Source organism: Crocuta crocuta, unplaced genomic scaffold, assembly GCF_008692635.1.
Source record: "Crocuta crocuta isolate KB4526 unplaced genomic scaffold, BGI_CrCroc_1.0 scaffold1161, whole genome shotgun sequence".
In the NCBI taxonomy this organism is placed as follows: domain Eukaryota; kingdom Metazoa; phylum Chordata; class Mammalia; order Carnivora; family Hyaenidae; genus Crocuta; species Crocuta crocuta.
The window spans coordinates 526179-542355 of record NW_027531894.1 but is presented as its reverse complement, the minus strand read 5'-3'; the positions used below and the strand labels follow the sequence as shown (position 1 = coordinate 542355).

General features: G+C 61.4%; 1 protein-coding gene across 1 annotated transcript in view; it reads left to right on the top strand.

Annotated features, from left to right (window-relative positions):
* The window catches only part of ANO9 (anoctamin 9), a 14387-nt gene extending 1075 nt beyond the window's left edge, over positions 1 to 13312 (top strand). Inside the window, exons 2-23 of the mRNA XM_077773382.1 lie at positions 4069 to 4143; positions 4236 to 4361; positions 4571 to 4716; positions 5551 to 5597; positions 5743 to 5801; positions 5884 to 5957; positions 6251 to 6385; positions 6473 to 6569; positions 6684 to 6744; positions 6882 to 6964; positions 7090 to 7194; positions 7283 to 7444; positions 7527 to 7563; positions 7776 to 7887; positions 10426 to 10483; positions 10603 to 10700; positions 10839 to 10978; positions 11127 to 11279; positions 12040 to 12187; positions 12736 to 12837; positions 12919 to 13015; positions 13127 to 13312. Of these exons, the coding sequence (XP_077629508.1) occupies positions 4069 to 4143; positions 4236 to 4361; positions 4571 to 4716; positions 5551 to 5597; positions 5743 to 5801; positions 5884 to 5957; positions 6251 to 6385; positions 6473 to 6569; positions 6684 to 6744; positions 6882 to 6964; positions 7090 to 7194; positions 7283 to 7444; positions 7527 to 7563; positions 7776 to 7887; positions 10426 to 10483; positions 10603 to 10700; positions 10839 to 10978; positions 11127 to 11279; positions 12040 to 12187; positions 12736 to 12837; positions 12919 to 13015; positions 13127 to 13312 (2301 nt within the window). The remainder of the gene's footprint in view (positions 1 to 4068; positions 4144 to 4235; positions 4362 to 4570; positions 4717 to 5550; positions 5598 to 5742; positions 5802 to 5883; positions 5958 to 6250; positions 6386 to 6472; positions 6570 to 6683; positions 6745 to 6881; positions 6965 to 7089; positions 7195 to 7282; positions 7445 to 7526; positions 7564 to 7775; positions 7888 to 10425; positions 10484 to 10602; positions 10701 to 10838; positions 10979 to 11126; positions 11280 to 12039; positions 12188 to 12735; positions 12838 to 12918; positions 13016 to 13126) is intronic.
* Positions 13313 to 16177: the final 2865 nt, after the last annotated feature.

Below are 16177 nucleotides of genomic sequence, written 5' to 3'. Positions count from 1 at the left end.
CGAGGGGGAGTGAGGGGGTGAGGGGGGCCCAAACATGCTCCTTGTGCAGCTGGGGTGTCACATGTGTGTGCTCCATGCGGCCCACCTGACCAGGGCCGGGTGGCAGTCACATCTGCACGCCAGTGTCCTCGTCTCACTGGTGACCCAGAGGTCGAACTGGGGAGGGATTGGCTGGGGCAGGACTGTGCCGTCGGGGAGGGAATGTCTCCCAGGAGCTGTGGCGTCTCCAGGAGTTTGCTCACCTGGAGCCAGTGGGTGAGCCCCGCTCTGGCCGGTGTTATGCCCTGGGCCTGGCCCGCTAGGTGCGTGGCTTGTGGAGGGTGGAAACTGGAAAGACTAAAAGGAGAACAATGGGGTCTCTGAGGCTGCAGCCCCCAGACCTTTTCTGGGGGGCTCTGCACGCTGCTGGGTTGGGATCGCCAAGGCCAAGTGTGTAGGGACAGCCGCTGTCTCTGCCCTGGGGGCCTGGGGGCCTGATGGGCACACTCAGAGTTCCGGAGGTGGAGCTTGCTGGAGATGGGGGCGACTTTACATAAGCCCAGCCCCCATCTGCAAAGGCCTGTCACCCTGGAGGACAGATGGACTGATGGACAGCCTGGCTCTGGAGGCCATGGCTGTAGCTGTGGCCCATGGAGGGGACTTGCAGGCAGCAAGTGACCTCAGGGATGGTGAGCCCAGAGTACATGGGAAGCAGATTCTCAGAACCTGGTCCCTGGCTGACTGTGGGGAGGAGGGTGGCCAAATTGGAGCAGGGGAGGGGAGGACCCTGACCTGACTGCTCCTGTGGCTGCCTGCCACTGTCGAGGGGTGACCCGGGGTGACTAGGCAGTGACCAGTGTAGCTTTGACCTGGGAGGGGGGTGTCTCTCTGTCCGGTGGCCAGAATCAAGGTGTCCATCAGATACCTTATGTGGCATCACTCTCCGCTGTCCAGATCCCATGCCAGGTCCCCAGAAGAGGTTGAGCCAGCCTTTCCCAAGAGGCTGTGGGTAACTGTCCTAAAGCTGTGCGATATCTCTGATGGGGAAAGGCGCTGTCTGAATCGGGGGCTGTATCAGGTCCAGCAGCCTCATTTCTGGGACCCTCCTGCTCCCCCCCCCCCACCACCTGGCCTTTGAGGGTGCCTCTAGGAGAGCCTCTTCTTCCCAGGCTCCCTCTCCTGCTTGGACCCCGGTGTTCTGCCTGGTCTGGCTTCCCCAGCCCTTTGCCACCTGGGGTCCCATCTCCCACCCCTGCTGGTCCAGCCTCTTCTTCAGCCTCAGGCCCACGTTGAAGTTGGGGTCTCTCCTTGCAGTATCTGCCAGAGGAGTTCAGTTTGGGGTTGGAGGTGGACAGGGTGAGCCTCCTCCAGGGCGCGAAGTCAAGCACGTGAGGTCTGTTCAGCGCGTGGGTCAATGTCTAACACAACGCTTACTGGGCCCCATGGTGGGCAGGTCACAGGGTCAGGTGCTGGTGACCTGAAAGCCCCTGTTCCCATCCAGTTGAGACTTTACTCTCTTCCCCGAGACAGAGGCTCCTCAGCCCAGCTCTCCCTGTCCCTGCACTTACGTGAACAGCAGTTTTCTCCTCTGGTCCAAGATGGGACAGAAGGTTCAGTTGCCATAAGCCACGTCTGTGTGCTAAAGGCTTCGTCGCCTGTATTAGCCAGCCTGCAAGGCCGTGGCATCTGAGGCCTTGCAACCTGCCATTCTGTGGTTGCATTTGATGCCATTTCCTGGCTTCTGGGATGGACACAGGGAGAGAGAGTGGGGCCGACCCAGGTCCCATCCTGGGGCCAATAGTTTCTGGTGTGCCTGGGTGGGGTTGCAGGTTTTGAAACAAATAAAAAAACAGATACCCAGTTAAATGGAATTTTACATTAAAAATTTCTTTTTTGGTTAAGTGTATCCCATGCAATAACTGGGACATACTTACACTAAAAAGTCTCTGTTGTTTGTCTCAAATTCAAATGTGACCGGGCTGCCTGCATTTTACCCGGCCACCCTTCAGGGCAGACTGGCTGGAGCAGTCCAGGGAGGCTTGCTGACGGAGGCAGGTCTTGAGTGAGATGGAATGTGGTTGTTGAAGGGAAGGAGCAGATAGTGGGCCGGCCAGCAGGGGTGAAGGCCCAGCAGTGGGCAGGATGGAGAGGAGGGTGTGATGCAGAGGCCGACCGTGTGGGCCACGGAGCTCATAAGCCAGGAAGGGCGTTGGGGGTGGGGGGCTGGCAGGAGGCCGTGGCAAGAGCCCCGAGCCAGTGGGGGCCACCGTAGGTGGGAAGCGCCCGAGCTGGCCGGCCCAGCAGGAGTGAGGTGGAGTCCTCTGTGGACCCAGCCCAGAGTGTCCCCCGCACCCTGGTCCCTGGGACGTCGCGGGATCCCTGTGCCTCCCTGGAGAGCTGCCAGCCGGAATCGTGCTTCGCGCCACACTGGGGTGCAGGGTGTGTCCTGCTGGGCAGTCTCGCCTGAGGGTGCACAGGGCTGGCAACCAAGGCTCTGGGCTCCAAGGCCAGCGTCCCTCCACATCTCAGGTGGAGGCCCCCTCTTGAGACGCACTCTGACTGTGTGCCCTTGTCACCTGCCTCCTGCACTTCGCTCCCTCAGCTGCCCGGCTGCCCGGCTCCCCAGTGAAAGGGCCCAGGTCCCTCCGTCTGCCCCACAGCCTGCTGTCTGTCTGCTCACCGGGAGTGAGCAAGACCTGAGCCCACGCCCTCCCCATCTGTGCGTGTTTAGCGCATCTATAAAGATTCCTGAAGAGTATAACGACAGCATGAGGCTTCGCTGTGCCCTTCACCCTGCTTCCCCGGTGCCACGGCCCCGTCACCTGGGGCTCTGGTCGGAACCAAGAGCCCGGCACAGGCGCCTGGACTTGGATGTCACCAGCTGCTCCATTTGTGTCTGCCCTGTTCTCTGGTCTGTGCACGATCCCACGTGCCATTTGTCCTCACGCCCCCTTGGGCACCTCCCGTCTGTGAGCGTCCCTCTGTCCCTCCTTGCCCTTGGCCATCCGACTCTTGAGTCTGCCCAGGCTCTGGAGAAAGTCTGATGTTTCCTCAGGCTGACCCAGGACTCCATGTTTTAGGGAGAGGGTCCCTAATAGCTAAACGGTATCACCGTGACCTAGACCTTCATCATGTTGAGTGGGGGCCTTCTGCTGGGGTCTTCTCCTTCCCTTTCCCACGTTTTCTTCCTCAGTCATGAGGTCCAGCCCACACTCCACAAGGGAGAGCGCGGAAGGAGGAAGAGAAAAGGACCCGTGACGTCCATAAATGCCACCACAGTAATGGGTGCCCAGGAGAGGCTGGGGCTGCGCACACATCCACCCCCTCCTCAGATTCTGCCCCCTGATTTATGATTGTGTCTGGATGCGCCTACAGCACTTACTCCTGCGGCTTCTCACTGGCTTTTCTTGAACTCAGAGCCGTGTCACGTTGGTCCCCAGGGCTCCGTGTGCGGCGGCAGCCTGTTCATGTCCTCGCTGTGTGATTTCCAGCGTGTGCAGACATCTTTGTCCATCCACCCGCTGGTGGGAATCCAGGTCATCTTCACGGTTTTTATATGAAATATGCCACCGTGAGCATCCTTTCCTTGTGTTCTGGGGTAGGTGGGCCCGGAGACACAGTCTAGGACGCTCAGCTTCATTTCCCAAAGTCGTGCACATGGAATCTGCTCAACGCTGTCGGGCCATTAAAATGCCAATAACGAAATGGGTAGAAGGTGACGTCCCCAGTCACCTGACCCGTGTTTTCCTGACTGGAGTTCCCGCTTCTTCACCCCCTGCGCGCTCTTCCGCTCGCCTCTTCTGTGAAGTGCCTATTTGCTGCTTGTCTTTTCTCAAAGATTTGAGAAGCCGTTTGTTTACATTTTTCAACAGACCTTTGCGGGAGCCCCTGGGGCCTCTCCAGCCATCGCCTCGCTCACTGTGGTCCCAGCCCCGAGCCCCGCTTGGAGCTACCTCCTCATTCACTCGGTTTCCTGCAGCCCCGCTTCACGTCTCACCCCTCTTAGCTCTTCGGTGCTGGCACCCTCTCGGTGCCCGGCCTGGGAGGGTGCCCCACTTCAGGAATGAGCACCACCCTTCTCTACCCCAGGCTGAGGAGAGCCTCCAGATCCTGGTGGAGACTGAAGGAGACAGCATCCCGCTGATGGAGATCAATGCTGGTGACGTGAGTCTCCACTCGGGCCCCGTCCAGGCTGGGTCCCCCTCCCCCGCCCCCGGGCCCTGTGCCAGCCCCAGCCTCACACCTCCTACCTCCAGACCCAGGCCTCCGAGCAGTGGGATTTTGTTCTCGTGGCTGACCGCCGCACCCAGAGAAATCCCAAGCAGGCCTGCCAGCAGCGACGGTTCCTGGAGGAGCTCAAGAGGAAGGGCTTCCATTACAAGGTGCGCTGCCTGAGCGCCTGGCCTGGTGTGAGGCGCGGGGGAGGGGTGGCAGAGGGGCTGGGGTCACCGGGGACAGCGTGTCCTGGGGGTCTGGAGACATGGCTGTGGCCGTGTGCCTGAGGTCGAAGGGACAGGCCAGTGTCAAAAAAGGACAAAGGGGGTGGGTTCCAAAGCGGAGCGGGGGTCCCCCAACGCCCTCCCACCCCCAGATGAAGGAGGACCACGAGAAGGTGTTCTTTGGGGTCCGAGCCGACAGCAGGATCTTTGATCAGTACCGCACGCTCCTCATGGAGCCTCACGGTCCCGCCGTCAGAGTGCAGCCGGCCAGGCCTACTCCCATCCCAGCCACCACGAGGTGAGAGGCTGGCGAGGACGGCCCAGGAGGGCCCCTGCCCACCGCGCCCCTGGTCCAGTCGGGCTTCCGGGCATGGTCTTATGTCAGAGATCCCAGGGGCCGGGCTCTGTGACTCGGTGCCCGTGTCTGTCTGTGATAAGGGATAATTCAGTTTTGCATCTAGGAGAGTTCTGAGGGTTCCCCGAAGGGACCGCAGGGTTTGGACAGGCCTGGAGGACCCTCCCAGCCCGCTCTCCTAGCTCTGAGGTCATCTCCCCCAGACCTGGGATGTGGGTCCCCTCCTCCCCTCTCTAGACCGGCTGCCCCTCCCTAGACGTCTGTCCTCAGCCTCCCAGGCTTCCTCGCCTCTTCTCCCCAAGCACCTCCTTCTCCCCTGAGCCTCCACCTTCCACACCACTCCCCCCTCCCCCCTCATATCCCTCCTTGGCCCAGGTCCCTCTGAGCTTCAGTCTCCCCGTGTGCAAAACGGCTCACAGGGTGAGGAGGGTTTGTGCATATAAAGGCGTAGGTGTGCTCTGGATGTGTGGGGGCCCCAGGTGGGAGGTGTGATTACAGGTAGGGGCGTCTAGGCCCAGTATCTGGGAGCAAATGGTGCAGGACTGAGCACTGGGGTCCTGAGAGGGAAGGGCCTGCCCTTGAGAGAGCCCCATCCTGGAGCCATGGGGCGCAGGCCACTGGAGGACTTGAGAGGTGGGGGTCAGCTCCCAGGTGAGTCCTAGATTCTGGGCTCTAGTCAGGCAATCGAGGCAGGCTGGAGGCTGCACTAGGGACACAGAGGGGCCTGGGACTCACCAGACAGAGGATGGGGTCCCCTGAGGAGGTCCTGTGTTCCAGGATCCGGATTGTCAACTTTGTGCTGAACAGCAAGACAGCAGCTGGGGGTAAGGACTGGGGGAGGGAGCGGGGAGCAGTGTCCTGTGCAGCGACTCCCCCGGGAGGGGTGTCGATGTGGGGAGAGCAGGGCAGGCTCCCCCCTCCCTCCTCTCCCCTCTCCCCTCCGGACTCAACACTCCCTGTGACTGCCAGACACGTTAGAGGATTTGGTGAAGAATGGGGTCTTTGAGACCAGATTCGCCCTGCACAAGGTGAGGCGTGGGCCAGGGCAGGGAGAGCGCCCCCGGTGGGGCCGGAGGCAGGGAGCCCTCACCATCTGTCACCCGTGCCCAGGGAGAGGACGACCTGAGGAAGAAATGGGCCCAGTGGAGAAACATGGTCCACAAGCAGCCAATTGATGATATCAGGTGACACTGCCTCAAACAAATCACCCGTGTCCCCACAGACACACTCGTGTCCCCACAGACAACCTGTGTCCCCAGAGGCACACCTGAGACTCCACAGACGACGCACCTGAGACCCCAGAGGTCTCCCCACAGACACACCCGTGTCCGCAGCAAACAGATGTGTCTGTGCTCCTGGGCGGGACACACCGGTGTCACACAGTCCTTGTCTCCACATGTGGCACCCAGACCCTGGCACTGGCCCACGGGGTCACGTCCCGGGGGGGTGGTGGCCTCATGGGGCAGTGTCCCCACAGAGACTACTTTGGTGAGAAGGTGGCCCTGTACTTTGCCTGGCTCGGCTGGTACACTTACATGCTGGTGCCCGCCGCGGTGGCCGGCCTCGTCATCTTCCTGAGCGGCTTCTCCCTGTTCAACGCCAGCCAGATCAGGTGGGTTCGGAGGCGAGGTCGGGGGGGGGGACCCGTCCTCCCCGAGTCCGGGGAGAGCCGCCACCAGCCCAGCCCCTGCACCCTCAGCAAGGAGATCTGTGAGGCGCAGGACATCCTGTTGTGCCCCCGTGGGGACCACAGCCGCAGGTACCAGAAGCTCTCGGACACCTGCACGTTCGCCAAGGTCTGTGGCCCAGGGGTCTTCCACAAGCGGGGTGGAGGGCCTGCCCTGCAGAGCCGTGGGGTGGGGGCAGCGGGCAGCCGAGGGCTGTCCCCAGCCACGCGCTGCTCTCCCCAGCTCACCCACCTCTTCGACAACGAGGGCACCGTGGTCTTTGCCATCTTCATGGCTCTGTGGGGTGAGTCACTGCAGGTGCTGGGCGGGGGCGGGGGGACAGCCTGAGTCCCGGGTCCCTCCCCCCCCCTGCACCCCTGCCGCCGCCCCAGCCCCACCCCAGGGACACACGGTGTTGCCTCTTTGCCCCCCTGTCCGCAGCCACGGTGTTCTTGGAGATCTGGAAGCGGAAGCGAGCCAGTGTGGTCCTGCACTGGGACCTGTACGGGTGGGACGAAGACCAGGTGAGGCTGCCCGCCGCGCAGGGGCTGTTTCCAGGGCCCCGTGGGGCCCCACAGCCGCGTGCCAGGTGGGTGTCCCTGCGTGGGAAGCGGTCCCGGGGCTGAGGAGTGTCGCGTTGCCTCCACAGGAGGAAATAGCGCTCGAACTCATTAACTGCCCAGATTACAAGCTGCGGCTACACCAGCACTCCTACCTGCGAAGCACCGCCATCCTGATCGTGTCGCTCCTGATGGTACCCCTGGGGGGCCTCCCGGGGGCCTGTCCGCCGGAGACCTGGACCCCTGGGCCCCCCAGCCCCATGCCGGCCTCCCTCCCCACAGATCTGCCTCATGATCGGCGCGGCCCACGCCCTGGTGGTCTACCGCGTCCTGGCTGCCGCCCTCTTCAACTCCACCCTGCTCTTCCAGGAGGAGCAGGTGACCACAGCCACGGTGGTGACCGGGGCTCTGGTCCACTACGTGGCCATCGTCATCATGACCAAGGTGGCTGGGGGAGGGGTAGAGGGGGCGCAGGGGGGGTCTCCTCCGAGGCCCCAGGTAAGTTGTCTGGTCTCCCATCCTGCAGATCAACAAGTATGTGGCCCTCAAGCTCTGTGACTTTGGTGAGAGGGGAGGCCTCTAGTGCCTCCTGGCCCTGGGGGGGTGCGCACGGAAGGGACAGGACCATTCGGGGCTGGGTTCCTGGGTCCCTGGATCCTCTGTGTCCCCACCGCCTCTCACACCTGGCAGACAAGTGAGGGTTGCCGGTGTCTCTGAGTTGTCAGAAGAGGGACAGGTTGGGGACAGGAGAGGGACAGCCCCCGTCTCATCCTAGAGAAGCCCAGGACCTTCTCAGAGCGAGAGAGCAAGTTCACCATCAAGTTCTTCACTCTGCAGTTCTTTGCCCACTTCTCCTCCCTCATCTACATCGCCTTCATCCTGGGCAGGTAGGGGCGGCCACTCCCACCACCTCCCTCCAACTTGCCTTTTTCCCCTTTACAGGAAACACCTGCTCATCTTAATTTTTAAAACAATTCGTGCTCAGAGCAGTTGGGAGCCCAATATAAAAACATGTGGAAGAGCCCACAGTGAACCCCCTCTCTGCTCCCTGTCCCCAGAGGTGACCCTGTAACCGTTTGGTGGGTCTTCCCAGAATTTTTTACACATTGAAGCACACACACATATACACCTGTTGACATACATTGTTTTGTCCTGTAAATAATCGTATCTTCTCTTTATGCTTAAAATGTACAAGGGACATCTCCCACATCTACATGGGTGGTGAGGCCTCGTTTTTAAAATTGCTATTAGCGTTGTTTTGTGGAATGTGCTGGAATTTGTCTTGTCAGTTTAGTTGGTGGACATTTGCGTTATTTCCAATGTTGAGCTTCAACAAGCTTCATCCCGTATAATGCACATGCATTTCCCTTCCCTTTCTTTCTGGTGAAATGGACATGTTTTTGGTTCAACCAACATTCACTTTTCTGTCTTTTCTGAAAAAAAAAAAAATTGCTCCATTTGTTCTGTATGTTTGCTTAAATAACACAAGACACATACATATCACCCATTAATTCCCAACTCCAGCAGAACTTTGAAAGGAAACCAGCTCCTCCAAGTATGTTCAAAGACATCAGGCAGTGCCTGCACCTTGGCCGTCCTTGAGACGCCCTCCCTGTTGGGTCTGCCCTTCCCCTGGGGCTGTGTGCGTTCAGGCCGGGTCCAGGGAGCCCCTTGTTCTCTGCCCTGTAGGGCCCCTGGTGGCTTCCCAAGGAAGGGTACACAGAGGGAATCAGAGGCCTCTACCGCTGGAGGCAGANCACTGGACGGGCTTGAGCGGTTCACCTCTCTCCTCTGCCTCATCCACCTTGGTCTCAGTCCTGGCTCATCTCCACCTCCGCACAAGTATCTTGTCCTATTCCTTTCCAGGAGTGCTCTGAGCAGCACGTCTGGTGTCTGGTCCTCTCCCTCCCTGCCCTGCCCCTGCCTCCCCAGTCCTGCCCCCCCTTGGGTATCCGCTTCTCTTCTTCTCCCGACCCTTAAACATCCCAACGCGCTGGTATCTGTTCTCATGACCTGACGTCGCCTAGCCACAGCAGTGAGGCCCACGTTCCTGTCTCCAGCGCACGCTCCCTGGAGCCCAGACTCACAGGTCCGGCTGCCCCTCGGTCCCCTTCAGATGCTCCGACATCATGCCAGCCTTTCTGCGCCCACAGGCTCGTCCACGACCTCCTTCCCCATGGCGGCTGCACCTTCCTGTTGCTCAGCCCAAAGCCCTGCTCCCCCCTCCCCCCCGCCAGGTCCCTCACCTTCCCTGTGGCCCCATGCTGTCGGTTGCTAGCTGTCTCTCTTACGTGGACGGCAGCCTCCTGAGGCGCCTTTGCAGAGTTGGCAACCACAGCAGGCTTGGCCTGCAGAACTGACCTCAGTCAGATGGAAGGAAATGACCAGGCACTTGCTGGGCCTGGAGCCTTGGGCCCTTCAGTCCCTAGCGGATGTCATGCATCTCGTGTCTTTGGACACAAGATGGAATTCCTTTTATTTGGAAATTGGACCTTCTGAATTGACTGCCTAATTGTTTTGGCTTTTTTTCCTCCCATTTTTCTTCCAGCTTCTGGCAGTTCTTCTCAGCACAGTTTCCCAGCCCTTTGATTGAATGTTTTACATTCATTTCCACGCTCTTCACCTCAGGGCCCTTCTTCGGACAACCCTTCACAGCCTCCTCTTCATGGCCCTGGACGCCATGGCTTTTCTTGTCTGCGGATCTTGCCTTTTCTTTTTCCTTCTTCTGCTCTACGATTGCTTCTATCCCTTCCAAGTTTCCTTCACTCTTTTACTCGTTCTTTAATTGGTCTCTGACTTGGATGCTAGAGGCTCTCCTTAGATGCCCTCAGTTCTTGGCTCTTGTCCATCAGGGAGAAAGGCGCATGCCAGTGGCTTTGCTCTGGGCCACATCTCTCCCAAGAGGGGCTCTTGCTCTGTCTGTCTCTGCACTCCTGCCGGTGGCAGAAGGACGCTTGTCAGTGTTGCTGGGAGCTCAGTGGTGTGGGGGTGGGGGTGGGGACCGTGTGGGCTCTCAGTATGCAGTGGCCCAGCCCAGCAATCTGAGTCGTTGGTTGTTCAGCCCCCTTGAGGTGAGACTGTTTTCCCGACCATTGGCCAGGAGCCTGACTTTTGGTTTGATGTGGTTTGTATTTTTTTATCATGTAATGGAAAGCAGGTGGCTTTAAACACAAAATAATCCTATGTGCACAGTTTCAATGGGGAGAAACTGAGGCCACTCTAACGGGCCTTGTGTAGCACCTCCCTGCACCCGTGAATGGCCAGGCTTTGCTTGTGCATGTGTGTGAGTGCGTGTGGAGGGGCGTGTCTGGGTGTGGGCCGCGCATCCAGTACCCAGCCTCTGTTTCCCAGCCCCTCTGCTCCCCCATCCCCACGCAGTCAGAAGCAAGGTGCTGCCACTCTGCCAGCCTATCTGTCCTTCCTAGGATCAACGGTCACCCCGGGAAGTCCGTGCGCCTGGCAGGGATGTGGAGGCTGGAGGAGGTCAGTCTGTCCCAGACACTTTGGTCGTGCCGTCCCTGACCTCCGCCCCCCACAGCCCTCCCTCCCCGCGCCTGACCTCCCATCCCCCGCGCCTGACCTCCCCCTCTGGCCCCCTGCAGTGCCATCTCAGTGGCTGCATGATGGACCTGTTCCTGCAGATGGCCATTATCATGGGTCTGAAACAAACGCTCAGCAACTGTGTGGAGTACCTGGGCCCGTGAGGACCTCCCTGCTTCCCTAGGGCCCTCCTGCTGCCCCCTCTTCACCCCAGGGAGCCCCGTCTCCACATTTCCCAGAGCCAGCAGTCCCAAAGGGCCCCTCAGCCTATTCCCCACTTGTTCTTATCACCCCCCAGGTGGCTGGCCCACAAGTGTCGTTTAATACGGGCCAAGCTGAGCCACGCATCCGAGGACCCCGAGCTCAGGGACTGGCAGCGCAACTACCTCCTGAACCCAGTCAACACCTTCAGCCTGTTCGATGAGTTCATGGAGATGAGTACGTGGGTGGGGTTGGGGGGCACAGGCCTGACAGCAAGTCTCAGGGGCAGAGTCTGGGGGACTGGCGGAGGGGGTGGGCACTGGGGGCAGGCACTCTGGTGGGTGGTGCGCCCCACGGCACAAGGTGACATCTCCACACCCTTCAGTGATCCAGTACGGCTTCACGACCATCTTCGTGGCCGCCTTCCCGCTCGCCCCGCTGCTAGCGCTTTTCAGCAACCTCGTGGAGATCCGCCTGGACGCCATTAAGATGGTCAGGTTGCAGCGGCGCCTGGTACCCCGCAAGGCCAAGGACATCGGTCAGGGGCCCGACTCGGCAGCAAGGAACATGGGCACTCCAGCCAGGGGCGGGGTGGCAAAGAGTGATGGGACCAGATCATGCCAGTTCCCTTGAAATAATCCCAAGATAAGCCCCCCCACCCCCAGCCCTTTCCCAGGTTCTACCTAGGCTGAGAGCTGGCCTTGGAGAGTGATGCTCAGGCCCCAGGAAGAGGCAAGGCTGGCGCGCACCTGCAGGCGCTGCCCTCCCTGAGTAGGATCCAGCTGCAGGGAGAGGATCCCAGGCAGAGGAGTTGGGCTCTGAGAACAGGGAGCTGAGAAAGGGAGGGGTCCAGTAGCTGAGGGCAGGGACTAAGAGGTGGCCTCAGTCACCCAGACTGTCCTGGCCGAGATGGCCAGTTATCAGGGAAGAGCAGAGGGAACTGGGTGCTGGCCGTGGGCAGAGGAAGAGGTGGAGGGGAGGGGGCCCCACTCTAGGGCCCAGGCTGAGGCCTTCTGACCCAGGAGTGGGGCAAGCTGGGGGCAGCTGAGGGGTTCAGGTGGAAGATGAGGGTCTGGGGGGACCTGAGCCTCTCCTGGTCTATGTCCACCATGGCCCAGGTCTTCCTCATCAGTGAAGGCTGCCCACGGCGCCATGAGCAGAGGCACGGGCAGGCTGACAAGGCCCCATGACCATCCAGGCTCCCAGGCTTGGGGGATCATGGGTGGCAGTGGAGCGGGCAGTGCCAGAGGGCCAGGGCTTGAGGAGCCAGACTGCCTCACCCCACTGCTGTGGCCCAGGGACCTGGCTGCAGGTGTTGGAGACCATCGGTGTGCTGGCGGTCATTGCCAACGGAATGGTCATCGCCTTCACATCCGAGTTCATCCCCCGAGTGGTGTACAAGTACCACTACGGCCCGTGCCGACAGGGGGCCAACCCTGGAGTCGAGTAAGGGGAACCCAGAGACCCCTGGGAAACTGGCCCAACCACAGCCCAGCCCTAGAGGAGCCCGGGGGAAGGGCTTGAGTGGCCAGTGTTGTCTGTGGCTGTCATAAATCCGGCCCTGAGGGTGGCCCTGCCCTCCCACCCCAATCTGCTGGGAACCCACATGGGGAAATGAAGGCCCCAGAAGGAGCTGTTTCCTGAGCAACCACCACCAGAATGACTCCATCCCAAAAGTCAGACCCTTTGGGGTCTGCTCCACGGAAGAGGGCTGCAGCGGGGACCACTGATCCTACAGATGGGGTTTCCATGGGTCTCCCCCTGGAAGGCTCCCCTGGGTTCCTGGCACGGACAGCAGGTGGTGGCCCTCTGAGTCCCTTCAGTCACCCCCAGGGGCCCCTCTCCCACGCAGAGAAATGAAGGGGGTTCTGTGCTGTGTTCCACCCTAGCAGCCCCCACCGCACAGGGCTTAGCTCCAGGAAAGTACCCTGGGAGCCAGAAGAGGCCGTGCTCCGCAGCCCCCACCTGCCCCTGCCCTTCTCTCTCTCCCCCAGCTGCCTCACGGGTTACGTCAACCATAGTCTGTCCGTGTTCCACACCAAGGACTTCCAGGACCCCATCCGGATAGAGGGCTCAGAGAACGTGACTGAGTGCAGGTCTGGATTCCCCCAGCCCCCATGAGCCACCCCTGAATCCCTGCCCCCTGCCCTCTGACCTCAGGCGCTTCCCCACCCCAGGTACCGGGACTATCGCAACGATCAGGATAACTACAACTTATCCAAGCAGTTCTGGGTCCTCCTGGCCATCCGCCTGGTCTTCCTTATCGTCTTCGAGGTGGGCCAGAACCGGGGGTGGGGGGGGTACAGCAGGGGCAGCTCTCTCCAGCCCTCCTCCCTGGCCCCCAGCCCCTAAAATGCCCGCTCAGCCCTTGTCCCCTGCCCCTAGCACGTGGCCTTGTGCATCAAGCTCATTGCTGCCTGGTTCGTGCCTGATGTCCCTCAGTCTGTAAAGAACAAGGTTCTGGAGCACAAGTACCGGACACTCTGGTATGGGAGGCAGAGGCCAGGCAGGGGTGGGGCCAGGCCCCAGGGCCTTGGCCCTGATCCCCAACAATCCCATTCCTGCCTCTAGCTCCAGCCCCAAGAGCACAGATGTGTAGGAGACCCAGAGCTGGCCAAGAAGCACTGGTGCCCAGGAGCTGGGACTCAGAGCCCCCCCCACCACTTCCCACCCCCACTCACGGCATATGCGTGGGGTCCCGGGAGGCTGGTGTATACGGGGCGGCGGGGGGGGAGGTCTTGGAGGGCCCGTGTACATTCGAGGTGCTGGTGAGCAGCACGCTGTGGTCTAGGAGACCTGTTCCATCTGTTAGCAAGGCTCAGGTTTGGGGTAGCCTTGACTTGACCTCTGATTGCCCTCTGCCACTCACAGAGCTAGGGTACCGGGTGCTTCTCAGCAGTCAGAACACAGGAAAACTAGCCCAGTATCCTGAGCCCCTCTCTGACTTGTGGGACCCAGGTCCTCCTCCTCTCCCCCACCCTGGCTGGTCAGGGGGCCCTGATCCCACCTCTCTGGCTCCCCTCAGCCTATAGATCTTTCTATAATAAAATAAAAACTTCGTGTCAATTCTGGGCCTCTTGCGGATTAAGTCTGTCCTCAGGGCTGGATGGGAAATTGAGGCCCAGGTGGAGAAAGGTCTGCAATGTGGTGCTTCCTGGCCCTCCTCCGGTTTTCCTTGGGCTTCCAAGGGAGCGGCGGCTTGTTGAGGTCCTACCTTCCTGCGCCTGAGGCTTCGAGGCAGGCTTCCTGGAGAAGGAGCTGGGGAGGAGGGGCGGAACCGCAAGGGCGCCCCTGGGGACAGCCGGGACTCTGAGTCCCCCAGGCCCAAGACTCTGCGGCCGGGTGGGCCGGCTCGCCCTCTGCCCCCAGGCTGGGTGGCTGCAGCTCGGAGGCTTCCTGGCGTCTGAGAGCAGGACGGTCTTAAGCGCCAGGCTTGGGCGCAAACGGGACCCTTGGGTCCGCCCTCAGGCCCTGGCTGCTGGGCGGGGCTGCACCTGCCGCCGCCACCGGGATTGTCGCCGCTGCGCACCTGGCCCAGGTAAGCTGTCCCGCCTCCGCGATCGGCGCGATCCCCAGGTCTTGGAAGCAGGGTGAGTGGCTCAGGCCCACGGGGGTGAGCTGAGGTCGCCCTCTCCTGGGAGCCGGGACTAGGCTTGGAGCTTGGGGACCCTTGTCCCGAAGAGCCTCTGGGCCGTGGCGGGCGCGGTCCCGCAGGAAGTGGCTCGGAGTCGGGCTGGCTGCCCCCGTCGCCCGGAAGCCTGAGTTTGTCCGTGTCCTGGCCCCGTGGGTCTGGCGGCGGGGCAGGGGGTGGAGGGTGCGGGGACAGCTCCGGCCACGTTTCCCGCTCCGCCCGACGTGGGCAGTGGCTTCCTCGTGACCTTCGCCCAGGAGACGGAGGTGGAACGCCGAAGCGCGCGGGGCCCCTCGCCTCCGACCGGAGCTCAGATCCAGGCCGGAGGCCTCCCCGGGACCCGAGGGCGCACCGAAGAGCCCGCCGGGGCCGTGCGCGGCTCCGGTCGCCGGGCGGAGCTGCAGTCACGCGCGCGCTCCCGCCCTCGGCCCGCGTCCCCCACCTGCCGCACTAGGCCTGCGCGCCCTGCTCGCCAACTGTGCGCACCCCGACCGGTCATCCTTGGCCCCCCGTGCGCGCCCCCGTCTGCCCTCGGCTCTCGGTGCGCGTTCCCATTTTGATACCAGCGTCCCCGCCCTCTGTGCCTGCCCCCGACCCGCCTGCCCGCAGCACCTGGAGGGTGGGGACTGCTAGACCCCGCTCACCCCTAGCTAAGGCGGAGTGCCGGAGGTGGGGTGCGGAGTGAAGGAGAACTGGGCGTTGTGGCCCGTGGAGCAGGACAGAGCCCCTTGCCTGCGGGCCAAGACCTTGTGTGCGATTCTGTCCTTCAGGAGACGCGTCGGGGGCGCAGCAAGTCCCAGCTGAGCGGGAGATGCTACGAGACCGTGGGGTGCTAAGCAGCAAACCAGACGGCGGAGGGGCGGGGAGTGGGGGGGGGGCGGTCGCCTCCATCGCTTGCGCCGAGGGACCCAGAGCTCAAGCCAGAACACAGGCAGAGGAGCTGGAGCTTTCTAGGAACCACTGGGTGTGGTGGGGGGAGGGGAGGGGTGAGCTCGGATTCGAAGGGCGGTCCTAGATAGTGCCCGAGGCGATACGGGCTTGTGGGCTCTCCCCTTGGAGGGTGAGCCTGGGGGTGAGGGTGTACTTTAGCAGAAGAAGGGGGTGTCATGGCTGTGCGATGGTGGCCCCGGGGACGCACACAGAACAACAGGAAGTCTGGCAGGAACTCTGAGAGGCAGCAAGGCTGGTTGGAGCTCTGTCTGCCTGGGCACTCCCGGGCAGGTCACTGACTGACGACTGTGTGTCTGGGGCTTGCACTGTCCCTCTGGGCGTCAGGCCCCCTGAGACACCATCCAGGAGGGGCTGGTAGCCACACTCATCCCGGAAGCTGCAGCTCAGGGGGAAGGGTGCCGTCACGTCTTCCTATAGTTCTGTGGGACCCTGAGCCCTAGATGCACCATCACCGGAGGGTCTTGACAGCCACGGGGTGGGGGTGGGGATGATCAGGGCTGGGGCAGGGTCAGATCAAGGACACAGGAAAGCCAGTACTGAGGCTGACCCACTGGTGGGCCTCTGCCCCTGGGTAGGTGAGAGCAGGGACAGGGCCTGAAGGGCCCCCTTGTCCAATTTCTTCTTCTTTTCTTAAATTTTTTAATTTAAAATTTTTTTTAAATGTTTTATTTATTTCTGAGAGAGAGAGACAGTGTGAGCAGGGGAGGGTCAGAGAGAGATGGAGACATAGAATCTGAAACAGGCTCCGGGCACTGAGCTGTCAGGACAGAGCCCGATGTGGGGCTCGAACCCACGAACCGTGAGCCGAAGTCAGATGCACCCAGGCGCCCCCGCCCCACCCCCCCTCCCAATTT